At 41.8% G+C, this 22903-nt stretch overlaps 1 protein-coding gene across 2 annotated transcripts; it reads right to left on the reverse strand.

Annotated features, from left to right (window-relative positions):
• Window positions 1-1202: 1202 nt before the first annotated feature.
• On the reverse strand, window positions 1203-21824 carry tsr1 (TSR1 ribosome maturation factor). Of its 2 annotated transcripts, XM_061782373.1 has the most exons (15): window positions 21642-21824; window positions 21107-21210; window positions 19740-19968; window positions 15709-15843; window positions 15158-15615; window positions 14766-14910; window positions 11201-11379; window positions 6672-6886; window positions 5634-5793; window positions 4121-4231; window positions 3918-4050; window positions 3714-3830; window positions 2629-2769; window positions 2474-2548; window positions 1203-1447 (listed from the first exon to the last, which is right to left on the reverse strand). In XM_061782373.1, the coding sequence occupies exons 1-15, from the start codon at window positions 21757-21759 to the stop codon at window positions 1269-1271; spliced, it is 2499 nt and encodes an 832-aa protein (XP_061638357.1). In that variant the 5' UTR covers window positions 21760-21824; the 3' UTR covers window positions 1203-1268. The 2 variants fall into 2 exon arrangements, with proteins under 2 accessions (XP_061638357.1, XP_061638358.1); XM_061782374.1 differs by lacking the exon at window positions 21107-21210 and having other exon boundaries at window positions 21642-21820.
• Window positions 21825-22903: the final 1079 nt, after the last annotated feature.

Below are 22903 nucleotides of genomic sequence, written 5' to 3' on the forward strand. Positions count from 1 at the left end.
TCAAAATTATTTCACTAATTATTATTAAAGATCCCCATCCTGGAGAGTAGACTATGTAAATTATTATTGTGTTTAAAAAATGCTTAAACCTAATTAAGATTAATATCTTTGCCTGAGATTTTAAATATATAGTTTTGTTTCCCTCTGATTAAGCAAGGTCAAGTTTGATCTGCTCTCACAGCTTACTTCCTCACAAGATCTCCAAAGCAATCTTCTCGACGCTGGCTGTTTCTTGAAGCAGTGCTTCTTTCGAGGCAGTTCTCCCTGTGAAGAGTGAGGCTCTTCATGTGGTAGTCTGGGGGTCTTCGGGCTCTGCCTCCTCCAAATTGAGGGTGAAGGTCTACAACTTTCCTGACTCATTTGCCATCGCCGATTGAGTCTTGTTTCATACAGTTCAGACTCACCAGCACCTTGAGGAACTGACTGGATCCAGTGGAGAGTTTAAAATCTTTATCCGCCAGTAATGTCCAGAACGCTAATAGGATTCGCTGCCAGTTTTACTGTGGTCTCTTATGGCCTTCTGCTTCCTGCCGTGCCACCTTCGAGGTTGGTATGTCTCAGCTTGGGTGAGATCACCCCGTTTCATAGTGCTTGCTGCCATATCAGTCTCAGCTATCTCAGACAAAGCACACCTGCATTAAATAGGCTCCACATACTTTAACGAGTACAAGAGACATTTCTTCATTAGTCATTCAGCAGATACTTTAATGATTATTTGTATAAAACTGACAGAACATAATAGTACCTGAAGGCAATTTGAAGAATAGGAGAAAAGAAATGAAACCAGTGAAGGGTAAAAATACAAGTGGGATGAATTCTGATAGTTGGCCTACCCAAAAACCTCAAATCTGGATTGTGTAATCCTAATTTTGTGGTATTCAGATCAGATTGATCCTACCTGAAAGTTTTTAAAAAATAAATATATCGAGGACAAAAACTACTAGATCAATTTGATCCAGACAGCAATAAAATAAAATACCAAATCCGGATTCTTCTGATCCAGATTACTTTTTAAGGCCAGGGTGTGCATGGGTCCTTGCTTTACAAATGGTATTTCATTTCATCAGCAGCAACATAACCAATTTTGCACAGAAGTTGGAATATACGCTAACGCATGAAGGCCAGAAATATAAATTAACCAAATAATAAACCATGAACCGGGAGCCTTCGGTATATAACCCAATCATCAGCAACAACATGTATGGAGTCTGAATTAATTTTATTCAATACCAATGATATATTTGTTCTGAAATCCGTGCCACGTCATGCTACTCCATGTCCAAGTCCTGCACGTCTACCATCGACTCCAGTTTAAACCAGGGCAGTGGCAAGGGCACGTAGGGGTCATACGTCCAACGAGGATAGGCCCTCTTGTACAAGTTCATCAGGACCGTGTCTTGAGAGCGCATCTGGCTATCAAACACACACTTCATGTGACCATGTGTTCCTTAAAAAAAAAAAAAAAAAGATGAATTTTTAAATGCTTTACATAGAAGTGGATGATATGACCTTTACAAAAATCTGATTTACGATTTTAAACCGATCTTTCCCCTTCCCCTGCAAAGCGGTTAAAATAAAGACCATAAAGCATGAACACCATGCATCTACCATGCCAATGTTACATGAACATCTGTATTTAGTAGTTAAATTATTCAACACAAACAAAGCACCTTCACATGAGGTTCATCAATAGTATTAGCTAGCAACCAGCCTAAATAACACATTAGTACAAATTGAGGTGACATGACATTCATAGTAGCACACACGTTCATTTAAAAAACATCATCAAACTCATCTTTTGGCATTCAAATAAAATAATAAATGTTAGAGAATACAATCAAATTGTAAAACAAAGTAGACTACACGGGCCATTAGTAGCTGCATCGGGAGAGAAGCAGAACCATACTTGTGCATGAGCTACGTTCAAGGACTGCCAACAAAACAGGACATCCCAAAAGCAGACAGAAAAACTCCATAACTTAATAAACCTAACAACAACCCCAGGATTCCACAAGGCGGCGCTAAATTAATATTTTATTGCTTTGGCCTCTGCACAAAAACAGTGAATAGACAGTTTTTTTTTGTGAATAATGGAGGATAGGGCCCCCAAAAAATAAGCAAATGTGCTAATTTGCAAATGCATAACCACATATATGCGGGGGTTCACTGTATACCGATATCTGTGCATTACTCTATGTTAAAAAGTTTCTATGAGTATGGTAGGGGTTAATAGTAGTGTGGGGAAGATTAATAAGCATCTAGGTAGGCTCATACAACTTTCAAATATGAACAAATTTAAAAAAATGTGGTCGCTACTTTGCGGATTTCATCTATTGTCTGGGTGGTCTAGAACCTAACCATCGAGAAAAACGAGGGACTACTGTGTTATTGCGGAGTTCACCTATTGTGGGGGTGGTCTAGAACCTAACCACCGAGAAAAACGAGGCACTACTGTGTTATGGATTTTTCTTACCTAAAGCCTCTTTGATGTGGCCCCTCCTACCCCATTTGGTGCGCAACTCCACAGGTTTGAACCACATGATGTCATCTAGCCCACAATGGAGAAAAAGAAGAGCTCATTAATAGGTATAGTGCAGAAGACATGCTGAGGGAGTAAAATAAACTCACCCTTGTTGAAGAACATGTAACGGACGACGGCAGAGCGCCGGTTAATTTTGAACGGATGTCCACTCAGCACAATCCTCTTGAGCACAACGCGCTGAGGGTCACAACTGAGCAGGCTGCCTGTAGCCACCAGATCCTGCCCGCCTAAACACACACATTATAAAGAAAGACGTAATTACACTCATAAAGTCATCAACGAAAATATTAATACGTATGTTACAGGAATAAAGGTTATCTTACAGGATAAAAGTTTAACTGATAAGAAAAATTTTAACATTAAAGAAGAAAATCAAAATATCACAAGAAATGAGCAATTTGTAATTTTACAAGAAAAGCCCAATTATTAAGAGGGGGGGGGGGGAAATTACATGAAAAGAATACAGCTGAGAAAGAAGTAGCAAGAATAATTGCTTACTAGACTGACAGAGAATTTACCAGTAAAAAGTCTTATCTTTTTATCTCATCTAAAAAAAATCTTTTTGCAAGTGGTAATTCTCAGCATAAAAGTGGTAACATAATAGGAAACAAGTCAGAATTTTATCCTGTTGTGTTACGGCAAGAAGGTACTGCATAAGTATGCTGTCTTGTGTCTTGTGTATTAGCCTCAAAGAGTAATTAAAGGCCATAATGGAATTTAACATGCAGTTTCTATCCAATTCCACCCCTATCCCGGAGATTGGGGGGGCGATCCCTTACAGTCAATCAAAAATATGCAGGTTGAGAACCACACTGCTTTACAAGATAAAATTTGAGTCTGAGAAAAAGTAGAAATTTTACAAGATACATTTTTTTTTTTTTTAATGTTACCATGATAAAACTTTAGTCCTATTACAAGAAAAATATCATTGTAAAAGAAACAATGTTTACTATTATGAGATAGAATCTGTAATTTTAATGAGAATAAGTGCCATAAGTTATTTTAATAACGTCAACATTTTACCACTAAAAGTGGTAATTTGGAAATGAGCGGACGTAATAGACATAATAAATGTAAAGTAAGAGATATTTTTTGAGAATTAAGTTAAATTCATAAGAATAAAGTGGAAATTTTACTCAAAAGAAAATTGCATAATTTCTGCGGATCTCACCATCATCCCTCTGTTTAAAGAGCAGGACTCCTGTGGGGGGGAACGTGATGGGAGCGTACACCGACACCACAGTGGGGGCGTCTGGCCTGAGGAAGCGCTCCATCTTGTGTTTGTCCGCTGAAGAGCAACAACATTTAGGGACTCAATAGTTCGTTTGAACAGTCACAGATGGTAAAGGGGGTTTAGCTTCACCCTCGATTTTACCAGAGGTATGCTGAGAGAAGATGGGTGAGGCCCTGAACCGCCGAAAACCACAGTGGAAAACCAGCTCCTCTTTGGACTTGATGGGCTCCGTGTTGCTGGGGTGCCTCCTCACCAAAAGGTGCATCACCGACATCTTAAAATACGGCAAAATATCTAATCATTTTGGAATGATCTTTTGTTTAAAATGTGAGGAACAGACAAACCTTCTGTTCATGGGGGAGGAGGGACACCAGCACCAGCGGCCTGCCTGCCTGCACGCTCTCCATCACGGAGGAGGGCACATCAATGATGTGGAGTGTGACGTACCAGCCCACCTGTAACAGCAGAGTGTCAGAACATTGGTTATAGAACGTTCCGAACAATTCATCAGATTCACTAAATGTGACTAAAACTAATAGATGACCACTTTTTTTTCAATATTCTATATAAAATAAGAAACATGTTTACAGTGGTTTTAGTTTCCGGTAGCAGCATTTAGTAATGCAAGTTACCAAAATCTATACTCTGAATCTTATCTATACCCAACAAAATGACATATTGACAAATGACATTGTCTGTCTTGTTTTTCTTCACTTACAGTGTATCACTCCCTTTCTGGATGATAAAGGTTTAAGCTTAAAAAAATAAAGAATTAAAACTGCTTTACTTAATTTTCACTCTTCTTCTTTGTTTTTAGTTTATCTTATTCTACAGTATTAAAGTATTTGCCCCTTCTGAAATTGTATTATTTTTTTTGCACAGTTTCCTCACTTTAATGTTCAGGATCATCAAACAAATGTAAATATCAGACAAAGATAACACAATTAAACATAAAATGTAGAATTTAAACAGTAATTTTATTTACTAAGGGAAAAAAATCGATTCAAAGCTATCCTGTGTGAAAAATTGCCCCCCTTGGTAAATCATGAATTAACTGTGGCCAATCACATTTAATGGAAAGCTGTTCATTTTCACTGACAGAACCCAAGCCTGATTACCACCAGACCTGTTCAGTCAATAATTCACTTAAATAGAACCTATCTGACAAAATGAAGTCGGCCAAACAACCGGGGTTCAAATCCCGCCTGTGTGGAGTTTGCATGTTCTCCACATGCCTGGGTGGGTTTTCTCCGGGCACTCCGGTTTCCTCCCACATCCCAAGAACATGCGTGGTGGGTTGATTGAAGACTCTAAATTGCCCGTAGGTGTGAATGTGAGTGCGAATGGTTGTTTGTTTATATGTGCTCTGCGATTGGCTGGCGACCAGTTCAGGGTGTGCCCCGCCTCCCGCCCGAAGATAGCTGGGATAGGCTCCAGCAGCCCACGACCCTAGTGAGGATAAGCGGTAAAGAAAACGGATGCATGGACGGATGGATCTTTAACATTAAAGTGGAGAAACTATGCACACAAATAAGAACTTGAGAAGGGGGCAAATAATTATTCATAGCACTGTATTTTATATATTTTTTCTTGTTCTGTTTTTGAGCTCCAGAAAAGGCAGGAATAGGTCAGATGTTGTACCTGTATTTTTTTTTGTTTTGTTTGTTTTTTTAAATCAGTCTGGGTGGCAGAAAAGCGACTGACTACTACTGACCTGAAATAAAAACAATGGCAAAATGGTTTAGGTTTTTTTTCCAACTTTTTACTTAGCTGACAAGCACTGTCAGTGTTCAAGCGTAAAAACTGTACCACCAGATATAAAAAAATAAATAAATTCCTGAAGTGCAAATCTTTTACCATGGCTCCCTCCTCCTCTTCAGCGGCTTCAGTCAGGATGCGGCGGCGGGTGCGCTCGAAGCTCTGGAATTGGAAGATACGTGAATAGTTGTGAGGCAAGTTCTCCATGGAATCCCAGGGGGATGACCGGAAACTTTTAAGGCCCCTGTAGCGTTGGAACCTGCGAGAAGGAGACAAGAACGTTAAAAATTAATAAATTTTAAGACTAATTTTTATGCTTTTCAAACACCATAATGTTTGGTAAACAAATACATACTGTTCATACGCAATGTACTACTACTACATCACATTTAAGTAGACTAAATTATTCTTTGCAATAGCAATGGGTACAAAGGACAAAATAAGCAATACAAGTTAATTGTACGGGTTTTATGCAATTTGTTTTTATTAAAATGGCTATTAGCTATGAAAGGAATACTTTGAATTTCAACTATTTCAAGCAATTTAACCACTTTTTAAACCTAAAAAATAATAATTACATTGGAAACCTTTAAGAAAAATGCTACACTATGTCCAGGTTTGTACTATGAAACCTTTTTACAGGAATTTTAGCTTGCAGGTAGCAGAAAAATCCACCTTCTCTACACTCGTCAAAATGAAATATTGACTTGTTTCTATGCTTGTCAATTGGTTTGGCATTTGTAAAATATTAAACTATTTTAAGATAAATGAGGATAAAACAGATAAAAGCCAGAAATGAAATATTACAAGTACTATTTTTACAAGACAGTAACTTTCATAAGAAACCTACTTCTGCAAGTCCTAATTTTACAAGAATAGAGTCAATTTTATGAGTATGACATCACAATATAAAGATAAAAGTCAAACTTAAAATACTTTTGAAGCTACGCAATGATGGATATTTATTGAAATTTTCAATCAGACAGAACGAGGTTTTAAAGGGGAGTGACAAAAAAATAGTAAGCCACACAGAAAATCAATGTAGTGTATTTAAAAAAAGAAAAAATGAAAATAAAATGTCTGTAATACATTGAAACGCATTAATTAAAAAATAAATGCTTTCACGTCAGAACTAACCTGATTCTGGCAGCCGCATCAAGGGGTGTGTCCACCTCGTCAGGGAACATCTCATTGGCTCGTGCCTCGCGGTAACGTTTGAGACCTTCCTCTTCTTCCGCCTCATCCATGTGATCGTCGTAACGCTGGTCGGCTCCTGCTCGCTCTGTGGAGCACAGTTCCTCCTCCTCTTCTCCTTCATCCTCCCCTTCTGAGGCAAGATCTGAACCTGCATCCTGAACAAAGTAAAGACTAAGGGCTTTTCTTGACTGGCTAAAATCCATCGCAGGGCCTGGCGTAACTCTGCGAAGATTTGTTTTAAACACGGTGTTGGTAATTTCATGGACCGGCGTACATTCATGCATTTAAAATTGGGACGTCTGGACTGGTGTGAGCGTGTTCACAGGCGACTTCAATCCAAATTTTGCGCAATAGGAGGTTGACGTCCCTTTTACGTCTGTTAAAGCTGGTATTTTCAGGTTTGTTCTGTGTCATTTTTTTGTATAAACGGCACTGACATGGAGTGAGGGTATGCAGTCAACATGACAACTTTCCGCCTTCTGAGGTAGTAGACCCTTTTACACTGTCGGTAAAGGATAGCCTTTTTTCCATGTCACTGTTCTGTGTAAACAGCACAGATGCAGAATCAAGCAATGATCAAGCAGCGATCTTTCGTTTTCGTCTCCTTGAGAGTTTGGAGCCCCTTTTACAAGCGACCCGGTAATCTCCCGTCTTCCGAGGCAGTTATCGGTACAAAGCAATAATATAGGCAGGAGTGTAAGTTAATTCCACAATGCCGGGAGTGGGACGTGGGTGTGAAGCTTAACACCAAGTATATTACACATCATACCAGACACTGGCACTTAGATCAAATTATCTGATTAGGGGATGAAGTGTGTTGCTGTGTGAAAGTACATACCACACCAGTCATATCTCACTGGGTTCTGTATAAAAGGCAAAGATGGATAAATGCCAGATCTTTTGTTTTGGCTCTATCGGTGCAATTTTGTGGAATCTGTGTGAAAGAGGCAAAGGTTTTGATGCTACCCCTGGATAGTATCTGACTGGATTGAGCGACTGAAGTGCTTCCCTGTAATGACAAATCACATCAGGTGGTTTGATCTGAATTTTTCCTAACTTTCGAGCACCAGAAAAAAAAAGAAAAAGAAAAATAACCAGCATTTGAAATACCCTATTGTTACTCAGGCATATTTGTCTCTGTGAACTCAACATCAAACAAGTACAAACGATTTTTCTTTGACTCCTTTAAAGCAGAGCTAGAAATAAATAATTTTAGGGAAACCTCCCCTTCTCCTCCTGTCCAGACAGGAAGTGAATTGTTCCCTAAGCAGGAAGACGAGGCTTCTCCTGGGACCCCTGCTCCAAAGCCCTATTGTTGTGGCCTGTAGCATGATGTTGCAGACGATTGAACAAACAAACTTGCAGCACCAAAAATTGCAAGGTGCACTGTGTGTGTGTCACGTATGCACAGCAACACGCTCGCCACAGTGTCTTCATAGATCCCCTTCCCGAATATGTACAGTTCTATAATGGGAGAATTGCAATTACGTGTCAAAGTTGTCTTTACCAAAGACAAAATTAACACTTTGCATCCAAAAAAGTGGGACCTGTCGCACTCGATATTCATGCCAGATATCTCGAGATAAATACGACAGGACTAAACTAACACTAGACTGTCACTGTCTTAACATTCACCAGTAATTATCGTAGAAATCAAACATTTTACTGCAGCGCTGCTTTAACAATGAATATATTATGCTGCAATTGGTGGAACTTGAAACAGTGAAATATCTTAATCTTTAAAAGGCAATGTGTGCGTGTATAGAGGCATTAGCATTAGAATGCAACTTCTACAAATCCTCTGCTTTTGCAACACAAATCCAATCCAATCCACTATTTATAGGGCACAATTTAAACAAACAGAAGGTTCCCAATGTGCTGTACACTGCAATAAAAATGCAGCAAAAAGTACAAAAGGACAAAAACAAAATAAAATGAGATAAAAACTACATAAAATGAAGTAGGTAAAATCAACATAAAATAAAATGCACTGCCCACACAACACATATACAACACATCAGACACGCTAACAGGTGTTAAAAGCCAGGGTAAAAAGATGGGTTTTAAGCAAGGATTTAAAATGAGACAAAGATGAGGCTTGTCTGATGTGGAGTGGCAAAATATTCCACAGTTTTGGAGCTGCAACAACAAATGCTCGTTCACCTCTAAGCCTGGCTCTGGGCTCTGTCAGGAGCAGCTGGTCAGCTGACCTGAGAGAGTGGCTGGGAATGTAGGGGTGCAGCAGCTCAGAGAGCTACGGTGGGGCAAGGCCATTCAAGGCACAGAAGTGCCAAAGACCAAGACCTCTGTCTTTTTTTTCATTAAAAATGTTAAGAGACATCCAGGCCTTAATATCATGTAAGCACTCTAGCAATGGCTTAGCACAGTAAGAATTTGACTCTTTAAGGGGGCCATAGATCTGACTGTCATCTGCACAGCAATGAAAAGAAACACCATGTTTCCTGAGAATTGAGTCAAGTGGGAGTAAATAGATGGAAAATAAGAGAGGGCCAAGTACGGAACCCCTTGTCACCCCATGTGAAAGGGGAGCAGTGGAGGACACAGAGTCAGCAAGGCTAACACAAAAGGTTCACTGAGACAGGTAGGACCTGAACCATTCAAGTGTTGTACCTCTGATGCCCACCCACTGCTCCAAACGAGTAATAAGGATATCATGGTCAGGAAATCAAATGAGCAACAAGTCTTGTTGTGAGCGATTGACACCATGATTGCCATCCAGTGACTCTTTACTTGTAACAGGGCTCTACACTTTGGTCGCACCAGCACATAATTTGGTTGCACCCTTTTTTGGGGAGGTACAGCAATACCTTGCATATACTGTATATTAAAAAAATTTGAGAAGAGAATTTGTATTTGAAATCATGGCTAAACAATAATGAATCGTTAACAAAATGCCTACCTGATCAACATGAGTCATACATTATGAAACTTGTCTGGAATGCTAATCATGCCCATTGCAAAATTTTTTATTTTAACATTTCTGTATGAAGTGTAGTTTAAACGTTTACAAATAAAAAAGTAAATTGTACATGAAATTCACATTTTAAATAACAGAAGTAGTATTATAGGGATTTCCCTATCATGCATATAGCACAACGTTTTTATATATGAAAAAAAACACTAATTGGTTTTTTTTTTCCTGAACAATACAACAGGCACCGCTGCCAACATGTTTTAAAGACCTGAGCAACTGAAAGCCAAAGAAAATTTGGTTTTGGCTCAAAGTTAAAGAAAAGATGTAACTATTTGCACAGATATTTTGAAAACATTTCAATTCAGCTAGCATTGACTACATCGCAAAAGACACATCAAGCTAAGTAGAGATAAAGTTACACATATCTGAGTACAGTTGAGCAAACATTTTACAGTGTGGGTAGTGAGACTCATGAGCGACGCGGTGATGGTGTGTCCAATTTCCACTGAGAGTTGGAATTTATAAAGCTTGCAACATGTAAGGCCAGAGTGGTGTGCTCCCAGCGCTTTTCAGCCTTACAAACATACAACAAAACATGTAACTATAAAGGTAGCGTTTTACTTGAGATGCAGATAGCACGAGTTCCATGTCGGGCTTATAAGATTTGTCTCCCTTGCCGAGCTGGCGATCTGACTTCAGGAAGAAGGGGTGTTTAAAAATGTGGGGTGGATGGATTTATGGCATGTCATTATGAATCTGAGTGGGTAGGATACCATTAATGTATGCACCCTTTTCCTCCCCAGACGGCGCAGGGGACCGCTCCACCACACACGGCTCGCTCTTGCTGTGGCAATGGGGCTGCACGTGTGCATGTTCGCACCCGTTGGTGGCTCATATTAACGAGAAAGCACTCCTCCTTCAAAAAGGAGAGCGTGCAGGTAGAGGAGATTGAGATAAATTAGTGAAAAAGATAGCGACTTTCAACCACCATGTCTTGTATAGTGAGACTGTGTAAAGGGAGCATTAAAACATACTCGGAAAAGTGCGACGACATGAAATTTTTGCTCGCTCACACTGAAAAAAGGAGTCGCGTATGCTACCATTTTAGTCACAGTCTCGAAAGTCACTAATTTGGCAACACTGACTGCTAATCATTTGGAAACTAGCTCCTCTGTTTTCGTCGCCATGTTGTTAGTGCAATGGAAGTCAGCGGGGACTCGCTTTGAACTACGGAAGCAGGCTAATTTCAGCAAGACAAGAAATGTGTGTATTACACTACTATTGTTGAGACCTTGGGGTATTTTGTCAAAAACTCATAACAGACAGGTATTAACACATCTTTTATGTTTTTTTTCCCCACAGTCTAATACTGTTGGGGAAGTTGCAAGTTACAGTTTCATCAACATGTTAGAAATATTGCCAAAAATTCAATTGAGGAGGAGATTCTATTTTTTTTTTGGTCCAAATTGACATCTTAAGTAGTCTTAAAAGCATAAAAATGTACAAGTTCAAAATAAACCGCAGATAAAATTACCTGTGAGTCGTCGTCATTTCCATCAGGGGCCTCATCCATCATTTCATCATCGCAGTCATCATCATCGCTACTTTCTTCGTCCAGATCACCATTTTCGTCGTCATCGTCCACTATCCACGCTGCCTGGTAGTCAGACGTTCCTTTTGGGACTTTGATCACACGTTTGCTCTTTCTGGCCTCTGAAAGACAGCAATTAGATAATTATTGTTAGTATTATTTTTGGTATAGTTGTTTGGTAATGAGTTACCATTGTTGTTGTTGTTGTTGTGCCACACGTGTAAAAAGAAATGAATTGTTCACTGATGCTCTAGTCTAGGTTTGTAAATTCCTGTGTATATTCTTCCCTTCTGTAAGTTGATTGAAGACTAATTTACCCGTAGGTGTGAATGTGAGTGCAAATGGCTGTTTGTGTCTATGTGCCCTGCGATTGGCTGGCGATGGGTTCAGGGTGTACCCCACCTCCTGCCCGAAGATAGCTGGGATAGGCTCCACAAGACTGCGACCCAAGTGAGGATGTGGATAAGCGGTAAAAAAAAAGGGCTGGGTGGATGGATTCTTCCCTTCTCATGTTGTTCTATTTAGAGAAGGCTTTCATTTGGAATAAGTGTTTGTACACAGAGGGTTCTGAGATCAACAGGGGCCGCCGTGGCGTAGTTGACTAGCGGTTCCACAGTATACCAAAAATCAAAGAGAATCCATCCATCCATTTTCCTCCGCTTATCCGACCGAGGTCGGGTCGCAAGGGCAGCAGCTTAAGCAGGGTAGCCCAGACTTCCCTCTCCTGAGCCACTTTGTCCAGCTATTGGTCCAGCCGAGAGACGTAGTCTCTCCAGTGTCTCCTGGGCCGTGCCCAGGACACCTCATCAGGGAGATGTCCGGGAGGCATCCTCACCAGATGCCAGAGCCACCTCATCCGGCTCTTCTCGTTGCATAAGAGCAGTGGCTCGACTCGGAGCCCCTCCCAGATGACAGAGCTCTCTCTCTCTAAGGGAGAGCCCGGACACCTTGCGGCGGAATCTCATTTCGGCCACTTCTATCTGCGATTTAGTTGTATCGGTCACGACCCACAGCTTGTGACCATAGCTGAGGGTAGGAACGTTGATTGGCCGTTAAATCAAGAGCTTTGCCTTTCGGCTCAGCTCCTTCTTCACCATGACAGCCCGATACAGAGTCCACATCACTGCAGATGCTGCACCGATACGCCTGTTGATCTCCCGCGCCATTCTTTCCTCACTCGTGAACAAGACCCAGAGATACTTGAACTACTCGACTTGGGGCAGGATCTCCTTACTGACCCGGAGAGAGCACTTCACCCTTTTCCAACTGAAGACCATGGCCTCAGATTTGGAGGTGCTAATTTTCATCCCAGCCGCTTCACACTCGACTGCGAACTGTTGCAGCGAGAGTTGGAGATCACGGCTTGATGAAGCCATAGGAACCACATCATCTGCAAAAAGCAGCGACATGATACTGATGTCTCCAAACTGGAACCCTTCATCACCCCCGGCTATGCCTACAGATTCTGTCCATAAAGGTAATGAACAGAATCAGTTACAAAAGGCTCCCTTGGCGGAGTCCAACTCTCACTGGAAACGAATCTGACTTACTGTCGGCAAAGCGGACCAAACTCTGACATCGGTCGTACAGGGAGCAAACAGCCTGTATCAGGGAGTCCGGTATGCCATACTCTGGGAGACCCCCCACAGGATTCCCCAAGAGACACGGTCGAACGTCTTCTCCAAGTCCACAAAACGAATGCAGACTGGTTAGGAAAAGTCCCATGTACCCTCGAGGACCCCGCTGAAGGTGTAGAGTTAATACACTCTTCCATGGCCAGGACAAAAACCACACTGCTCCTCCAGAATCTGAGATTCGACTTCCTGGCGGACCCTCCTCTCCAGAAACCCTGAGTAGATCTTACCAGAGAAGCTGAGGAGTGTGATCCCCCTACCGTTGGAACACACCCTCCAGTCCCCCTTCTTAAAAAGGGGGAACACCACCCAGGTCTGCCAATCCAGAGGCACTGTCCCTGATGTCTATGCGATGCTGCAGAGGCATGTCAACCAGGACAGCCCCACAATATCCAGAGCCTTCAGGAACTCAGGGCGGATCTCACCCACCCCTGAGGCCCTGCCACCGAGGAGCTTTTTAACCACCTTAGTGACCTCAACCCCAGAGATAGAAAAAAAAACCTCAGAGTTCCCTGGGGCCCTGCCACCGAGGAGATTTTTAACCACCTTAGTGACCTCAACCCCAGAGATAGAAGAAAAAAAAACCAGTTCCCAAACTCTGCTTCCTCATGGGAAGATGTATCGGTGGAATTCAGGTGGTCTTCGAAGTATTTGGCCCACTGACTCACAACATCCCAACTTGAGGTTAGCAGTGCTCTGTCCCCACGATACACAGTGCTGACTGTAAACTGCTTCCCGCTCCTGAGACGCCAGATGGTTGACCAGAAGTTTCTTGAAGCCGCCCAGAAGCCGTTCTCCATGCCCTCACCAAACTCCTCCCACGCTCAAGTTTTTGCCTCAGCAACTACCAAAGCTGCGTTCCGCTTGGCCAGCAGGTACCAATCAGCTGCCTCCGGAGTCCCACAGGCCAAAAAGTCCCGATATGACGACTCCTTCAGCTTGACGTCATCCCTTACCGCTGGGTGTCCACCAACGGGTTTGGGGATATCCGCCACGACAAGCAACCGACAACCTTACAGCCACAGATGCGGTCGGCTGCCTCAACACGGAGCTATCAGGGTAAACAAAAGGTGGCAGAATATGCTTCTATATTAATGAGAACTGGTGGACAGACGTTACGGAGCTCAACACCCACTGCAGACTCGACTTGGAGTCGCTGTTTGTGAACTGTAAGTCATTTTACTTATTCATTCTCACCGTCGTTTACCCCCCCCCCCCCCCCCCCCCCCCCACCGAATAAGACAAACACTGCGCTGCCAATGCTGGCAGACCAAGTAAACAAACTCGAAAAAAAGCACCCAGATTCGCCTTTCATTATTCTTGGGGACTTTAACAAAGCAAAACTCAACCACAAACTCCCTAAATAAAAGCAGCACTTTGACTGTCCCACCAGGTCAAACAACATTCTCGACCCCTGCTACACCACGCTAAAAGACTCAAACTGTGCCATTTTCCATGCAGCTGTTTAATTCACTTAATACCAACATACAGCCACAAACTTAAATGTGCAAAGCCTGTCGTGAAAACAGTGAAATGGTGGATCAATGAAACAAAGACGGAACTTCAAGACTGTTTAGACTGCACAGATTGGAGTGTCTTTGAAACTTTAACTGGCAGCCTGGAGGAATATACGGACAGCGTCACATCCTGTATCAGTTTCTGCGAGGAAGTGTGTGTACCAACAAAGACATTCTGCACGTTCAATCTCAACAAACCTAGGTCCATTTATTTTCATCATCATCATAAGGGGTCATTTGCACCATGCTTTATCTGGTCCCCCACCTAGGCCCTGTTTGAATCCAATTGTGACTTTTTGAGTTGGGCCAGGACCTAAACCCTCTTAATGGAAGTTAAAAAATTGTGTCATTTGGTACCTTTGACCTCCAGCAGTTCTGATTCTGTGGGCCACGTCTGCTCTCCATCCATGGGGTCCACCTCTGCCTCCGTCTGCAGGCTCTCCCTGCAAGAGGGGTCTGCTTTCATGAGCACCCGCACGGGTGGCTCCATTTCATCACCATCCTGCAACAGAACACAGACTGTTTTTTTTTTGTCAATGTCTTTCTGTCTCAAAGTGTTCTGTAAATTGACTGTCTGTTGTCGTACTAGAGCGGCTCCAACTACCGGAGACAAATTCCTTGTATGTTTTTTGGACATACTTGGCAAATAAAGATGATTCTGATTCTGACAAACATAAAATATCAAAGTCCAGCAACAATAGATATGGAAAGAGTTCTCTTCAGCAGTTAGTTATTAACTAAAATCCTACCAGCATGTCAACATCTCCTTCCTTGCCAGGCTTGGCTGGTCTGGCTGTCGTTGTGTTCAAGGGAAGCGGGTCCCTTGGAGCATCGATCTGCCTCAGCTGAAAGTCTCCATGTCCACTGATGTGGACCAGCCTGTCCACTCGGAGAGGACGCCCACGGACATACCCGGAGACACAGAGTGTGCCGAGGCCAACGGGGCCACCCGGCGTGCCTTCGCCAGAGACTGCTTTGGGCGTAAAAGTGACATTCTGGGCTACGAGATGGGAGCGTCTGGACCGGAAGCCCAGCTTTCGTTGCTTCTGCGTGCCCAAATGTCTGAGTAAAAGGGTGACATCCTGCTCTGTGTCAAGAGGGAAGAGGCGGGCTTCGGGGAAGCGGAGTTCCATGACTTTGGACAACACCCTGCGGGAATCCACCTTCTTCTTTACGGGGAGGTCAGATACACCCTGACACACAAGAGCTACAAAGGTGTGGATATTTTTGCCAGACCAGATCATCATTAGAACTTAATAAAATACAGATGAAATGTGACAGTTGTGAGGGTTACACTTACCACAGCTAGGGAGACCCTGGGCAAATAGACAGGAGAGACAGTAGTCTCCATAGCTGTCCCAGCCTTCAGCAGCATCCAGCACAAACACAAGGCTATCCGCCAACTTTGCTACATCGAGCAGTGAATGTATGTCATCTGGTCATAAACAACACATACAGCCTTCAAGTCAATGCGTGAAAGAAAAGAGGGTTAACAGCTACTCGAAAATCTGTATATTAAACTGTGAAAATAAACAACTCTCATTACATAATGTATTTTTAGGTAAGCAATCAAGATACATTTTTAATGTAACGACTTCTTTTTAATTTTATTTATTCATATTTTGTAGCAATTTTTTCCAGACAAAATAATGAAAATCCATTGATTGCTGGGTTAAATGGTCACAATCACAAAACATTTAAACCCGGACAAGCCTGTTTTAAAGTCAAGTGTCAACATTTTTAACTGTAAAACAAGTGAACACAAAAATTAACCATGGTGAAGGGGAAAGGCACACAAAATATTTTGGGGCAAAAATATGTTGTATGTGTCCCCACTCGTCTAAACACGGTATTCTGATTAGTATTGTGTTTGTAGTATAAGAAATAGAAAGATAAATTCATCAATTTTCCCCAATCCTAGGGGGCAGCCATGTTGGGCAATATCAACCTCTGTTGTGAACTGAAATTAACATCAGAAGTGCCATCGCGCTTGCATTGCGAACATCACGTTACCAAACACGGAAATCAGGATACCGAGCTCTCTGCGTATGCTTCAATAAATACCAAAACTACAGGTAGATTACATGATGGTTTGAACCAAACTTGCTCGAATATTGCCAGAACCATCATGTAATCAAACCGTAGTTCTGCTAGTTATCCCAGCATACGCAGTGCCCGGTACCATGATTTCCGGGTTTGGTCATTTGATGTTTGCAATGCAAGCGCGATGGCACTTGTGACGTTGACTTCAGTCGACAGCAGAGTGCGATATTGCCTTCCCCCTAGGATTGGTGAAAATGTATTAATTTGTCTGTTTAATTCTTATTGCACGAATGCAATATTAAACAGTGTACCATGTTTAGACTAGTAGGAGCAGATACAACACATTCTTTGCCCCAAAATAAATTTTCTCCTACTGTTTTATGCATAACAGATACAATTACTCTGTGACCTGGTTTAAGTTTGACATCTAGGTAGTTTCCCAATTGAATACAATAAATAGCCTTTGAACCATAAACTGCTTACAAAACGGGTGGATTTGAAATCGCTGTCATTGTGATGTATTTTCATCGCTTAACATTCAAGTACCTGCCCACTTTGTGGTTGCTACACGCCCACTCATCTCAAAAAAAGTCACTAAGTGACAATGTGCTGGATCTTGCGCAAAGCTTAGCACCACCTGCCAAACTCAAATTAGTTGAGGAATAAATGGCTTCAATTTATTTTTGGAGAAATTCCTTAGCATTTTGGAATCAGAATCGTGCTGTGTTCTGGCCCATTTAGTGGAGGATGACTTCGTAACCAAGCTTTCACACACTGCTGGAAGTACTTTTCCAGGTTTTGGGAAAGCGACCAGCCGGCTTTGCAAGCTATGCAAATACAGTGCCGTGAAAACGTTTTGCCCCATTCTTAAATTATTTTTGCATAGCTTCCCCACTCTAATGTTTAGGATCATCAAACAAATGAAAATATCAGACAAATATAAACCAAGTGAACTTAAAATGTTTTTAATGCTGACTTTGTTTATTAAGAGTGAAAAAAATATGAAGTGTTACCTGGCCCTGTGTGAAAAGGTAATGTCCCCTTAAACCTAATAACTGTTCGGGCCACCTTCAGCAGCAACCACTGAAATCAAGCGTTTTCTGTAACTGGCAATGAGTCTTTCACATCTCTGTGGAGATATTTTGGTGCACTCTTCCTTGCAAAATTGTTTTAATTAGGCAAAAAAATTACAGTTTTCGAGCATGAACAGCCTTTTTAAGGTCATGCCACTGTATTTCAATCGGATTGAAGTCTGGAATTTGACTAAGCCACTGCAAAACCATTTTGTTTTTAAGCCATTCAGAAGTTGACTTGCTGGTGGGTTTTGGATCGTTATCCTGCTGTAGAACCCAAGTGCGCTTCAGCTTGAGGTCACGAACTGATTGCTGTACATTCTCCTTCAGGATTTTCTGTTAAAGAGCAGAATTCATGGTTACGTCAATCACAAGTTGTCCAGGTCCTGAAGGAGAATGCAGCCCAAGACCATCACACTACCACCACCATGTTTGACAATTGGTATGTTCTTTTTCGTAACTGCTGTGCTATTTTTATGCCAGATGTAACGAGACACACCACTTCCAAAAAGGTCAACTTTCATCTCGTCAGACCATATAAAATTCTCCCAAAAGTCTGAAAGTGAACCATTCAGATGTTTTTGCAAAAGTAAGACGAGCCTTTATATTATTTTTGGTCAGCACTGTTGTTTGCCTTGGAACTCTGCCATGGATGCCCATTTTTGCCCAGTCTGTTCCTTATTGTTGTGTCATGAACACTGACCTTAACTGAGGTAAGAGAAGTCTGCAGTTCTTTAGAAGTTGTCCTGAGTTCGTTTATGGCCTCCTGGATGAGTCATTACCGTTCTTTTGGGGTTTTCTTTGTAGACCAGCCACTCCCGGGAAGGGTCACCATGGTTCCATAATTTGTCTATTTGAGGTTAATGGTTGTCCCAATGGTTCGCTGAAATCCTTTAGAAATGGCTTTGTAACCCATTCCAGGTGTCAGTTACATTATTTCTTGCCTGTTCTTGAATTTGTTTGGATTGTGTCATTTTGTTGCAGCTTTTTTTAGATCTTTTGTCCAACTTGATTTTGTCAGACAGGTTCTGTTTAAGTGATTTCTTGATTGAACAGGTCTGGAGGTAATCAGGCTTGGGTGTGATCAGTGAAAATTAACCAAAAATTTGTTTGATGATCTTAAACAAAGTAAGGAAACTATGCAAAAATCTAAGAATTTTACAAGGGGGGCAATACTTTTTGACTGCACTGTACAATATTTAAAAGCATAGATGTGTTGTGGTTTACAACAATAATTAGTTCTATTTATAATATATAATGTAACTGGGGATTAAATAGCAAGGCTTGCGATTACGGCTGCCAAAATGTGCATGGGTAATGAACATTGCTCACGTTCCCTACTAGTGGGCGAACAACCCAACCGTTGGGGAGTTCTGCTTCATGAGGACAGGAAGAATTAAACGATCCAAACGCGAGGTCGCTTTTAACGCTTGGCAACCTGAGATATCGCGAAGGGCCAATCAGAACAAAGCTGTTTTCAATATTTGAATTGAGAAGATCAGCAATCCAATGTCAAATAATGTAAAATCTGGCTGTCTCAACCGCCAGGAGAAAAAGACCCACAAGAACATCTTGAAGAAGAGTATCCTGGGTATTTTCAATCCTTGGTATTTTCAATCCAAATTATCTTCCAAACTTGATAAAAGGACATCAAAGATAATTTTTTTTATTGTTGGCATGGGACCTTTAATATTAAGATATCAATACATTTTATATCACACCCTTCCTTATTTGGGTTGTGGAGGAGCTGTAGGCTATCCCAGCTGAAGTTGTGATTATCCTGGACTGTTCGTCAGCAAATCGCAGCAAACATTGATACAAATAACCATTCAAAGTTTCAGTCACAACTACGGACAATTTAGAGTCTTATAATTAGCCTCAAACACATTTTTGGAATGTGGGTGGAAGCCAGTGTATTCAGAGAAAACCCACACAAGTAGCAGGAGAACATGCAATCTCCACACAGGAGGGTGGCCTGAGCCCAACCCATAATCTCTCGGCTGTGAGGCAGATGTGCTAACCACTACCAGACCATCCTGCCTAATAATTAAGATGTATAAAAAAATAAAAGAGTGCTCTCTAATTGACTGGCGACCAGTCCATGCTGAACCCAGCCTCTTAACCCAAAGTCAGGCTCCATTCACATGCGACCGTAATGAGGAAAAGCCCTATAGAAAATGGATGGCTTGATGTCTCTGTAGCAATCAGTCTTTACCTGTGTTGGTCCTAAGAAAGGTGAACCTTTGCTTAAAACGAGGAACGACCAGCCCGAAACTGTCACTGGCGCCACTGACAGACTTCTCTTGGTGAACAACGCCGCCTGTGCCCTCTTGACGCAGCAGTTTGGTAACAGCACCAGCGTCAACTGCGGGATGAAGCGACACCACAGCAACCAAAATGGGAGGACCATCCCTGCTGCCTAACCGGCGTTTCTCTGTTAGAACCTAGAAGAACGTGAGATATGTCAACTCGAGCACAATAGTGACCAGGCTATTGTTTATGCAAGGCTGGATTGACACTGCACAGTTCAAATGACACTCTCAAGTAGCACATTTGGAATAGGTCATGGCAGTGGAAATAGAAGAAAAAAAACGTATGGAATTGAATCTCCTCAGATAGGATTCACGCATTTTCTAAATATGGAGAAAAATCTTCCATTGTCCATTCCATTCCATGTCTGCTAAATCCACCCATCAATAATGGGTTTACATGAAGCCTTCTATTCCATTCGGTTTGAATGAAAATGCTCCATATAAAGAACTCAGTATGAATAAACGGGCTGAATCAAAATGGAATGTCATTCGATTTTATAGCGGTAGAATATTCCTTTTGCCAAACTGATCATAAGTAAATTTTCATTACGTAAACCATTAATCGTAATGGTGCCAGGCTGTGCATGCTCTGTCTTGACATAAATGCGTGGTGACATCATTGTTTATGCACGTAAATGTAACTGCTTCCAACCAGAGCTCGTATGGGACAGAGATCCTTTTTAACTACTTTTAATCAAGTGGTTGTTTAAAAAAAATAAAAATAAAAATGTGTAAAAACAATCCCAACTACTGTGATAAATAGACGACCGACCGCTAGACCTCTACAAATATGGCCTAAATATGTTACAGAGGTATGTCACTATTGGCGGCAAGCAGTGGAGTAATGTGGAGGTTATCCTCATTCAAATAAATGGAAGCAAAGGGAACCCCACGCCAACTAAACGCTTTGTAACCTTTAATCCATCCATTTTCTATTTTTTATTATTTATAGATTGTTTATTTATGTGTTGTCACATGGCGTTGACGCTGATGGAGTTATTTACGTGCAATTTGAGCACTGGAGCATTTAGGTTGTTGCGTCAATTATGTTTTTTTTTTGTTTTGTTTGTTTGACAGTGGGCCTTGAGAAAGAAATTTCAGATGTACGTTCAACACACACTGAGGATTGACAAAGCATACACTACCATTTAATATGTGGCACTTCAAATTTACATGGAAATAGACAGATTATTCAGTTGGCATTAAATTGGAGTTGGGCAGTGGGACCTGCAATGCAAATCCAGCCTCATTAATTAGCATTTTCAAATACCACATCTCTCTTATTCTTGCGTAGTTGATTGGCTTTGTTCTTCCTGTCCATCTTCCGTTGCTCTTTTCTCTGTTTTTTGGTGAGGGCTATCACGGACACTCTTCCTGCAAGAGTTTGTTTGTATGGTTTGACCAAAATGGGAAACCTTATGGCAACATTTCACACTGATAATAGTGTAACAATAAAAAATAAACTGCAACAGTGCACTGTTTCTAATGTTATGAGACCCTGTTTTGAAACTACCCATTACAAAAGCTGAAATTATCTTAGTACTTTGTAACTGCTGTATGTCATGTAAAAATACTGTACAGCTAGAAAGGTGCCTACCAAGAGTACAAAGTAATGAATTCTATACCATTGTAAACTACAACAACATCAATACACATATTGTTATATCAATATTTATTGACAGTGTTAATATCCAAGTAAATGCACAGTTTTTCATAGGTCTTGTATTGGGTCAACTGATGCTGTTAACATCACAACACAATCTATCGCAATAATACGTCTTTTTCTTTTTCAAAACAACACTAACCTTTGTTTTCTCTCGCAATTTCACCTTTCGTCCGATGCCTGCCATGTTTGTGCCCTTTGTTTTTCTGCTTATAGACGCCCGGCCTGTGGCCTTGTTGTTTTTCCCCGTGCGCCACCATTTCTCACCATGCGGGCCAGCCCAGGACAAACCGATTCACTTCCGCACTCGTGACGTTATGACGGATATGCCTCCATGGACTTCCGGGATACGTTTCCGCTTCGAAATAAAAGCTCGAGTGGAAACACAAGAGAAAACTCGATATACGCCAGGGCCTCGTGGCAGCCCGGTTAACCGAAGTACCTCCGTGGTGGCCATGTTGGGAGGGTCGACATTCCCATCAAAGGCAATGCATGGACATTGAAATTAAGCATAACTTGCTCGTTTCGCAACCGATTTACTCTTTGGTCAAAGCGTGTACTGTCTATACGGAGAATCTGAAGAAAAGGCTGACTGTGAAAGGTTATTCCCAGTTCTCTTGTTGTGATTGTATAGCGTTGTGCGCAACCGTATGCAACACTATGTGCCAGCATCCTTGTTTCGGTATTCTTGCCGTCCACACACGGAATGCGTTGAGTATTTTGCCCATGAGTGGCGCGCACCCCAAAGGGGGCGGTCTAATCTAACTATGTTCATACCTATGGGTAACCCCGTTTTTAATAATAAGGGGGTGGGGGGGGAAACGAGTACAGTACTTGTACTGGAACTGTAAAATAAGAATAAAATCTATCCATCCATTTTCTAAGACGCTTGTCTTCGTAAAAATAGTTTATAGTGTGTACAAATTATGTAAAATAGTTTATTTTAATAATAATTAATTCTAATGTTTCCATAATATTATTTATCTATCCATCCATCCGGTGGAGCGGTGGGCGACTGGTTAGAGCGTCAGGCACACAGTTCTGAGTTCAATCCCTGGCCCCTCCTGTGTGGAGTTTGCATGTTCTCCCCGTGCCTGCGTGGGTTTTCTCCGGGCACTCCGGTTTCCTCCCACATCCCAAAAACATGCATGAATTGGAGACTCTAAATTCCCCGTAGGTGTGAATGTGAGTGCGAATGGTTGTTTGTTCATATTGTGCCCTGCGATTGGCTAGCAACCAGTTCCGGGTGTACCCCGCCTCCTGCCTGATGATAGCTGGGATAGGCTCCAGCACGCCCGCGACCCTAGTGAGGAGAAGCAGCTCAGAAAATGGATCCATCCATCCATTTTCCGTACCGTTTATCTTCTAGGTGGGTCGCGGGCGTGCTGGAGCCTATCCCAGCTA

The sequence above is a fragment of the Phyllopteryx taeniolatus genome, chromosome 8, assembly GCF_024500385.1.
Source record: "Phyllopteryx taeniolatus isolate TA_2022b chromosome 8, UOR_Ptae_1.2, whole genome shotgun sequence".
Classification (NCBI taxonomy): Eukaryota; Metazoa; Chordata; class Actinopteri; order Syngnathiformes; family Syngnathidae; genus Phyllopteryx; species Phyllopteryx taeniolatus.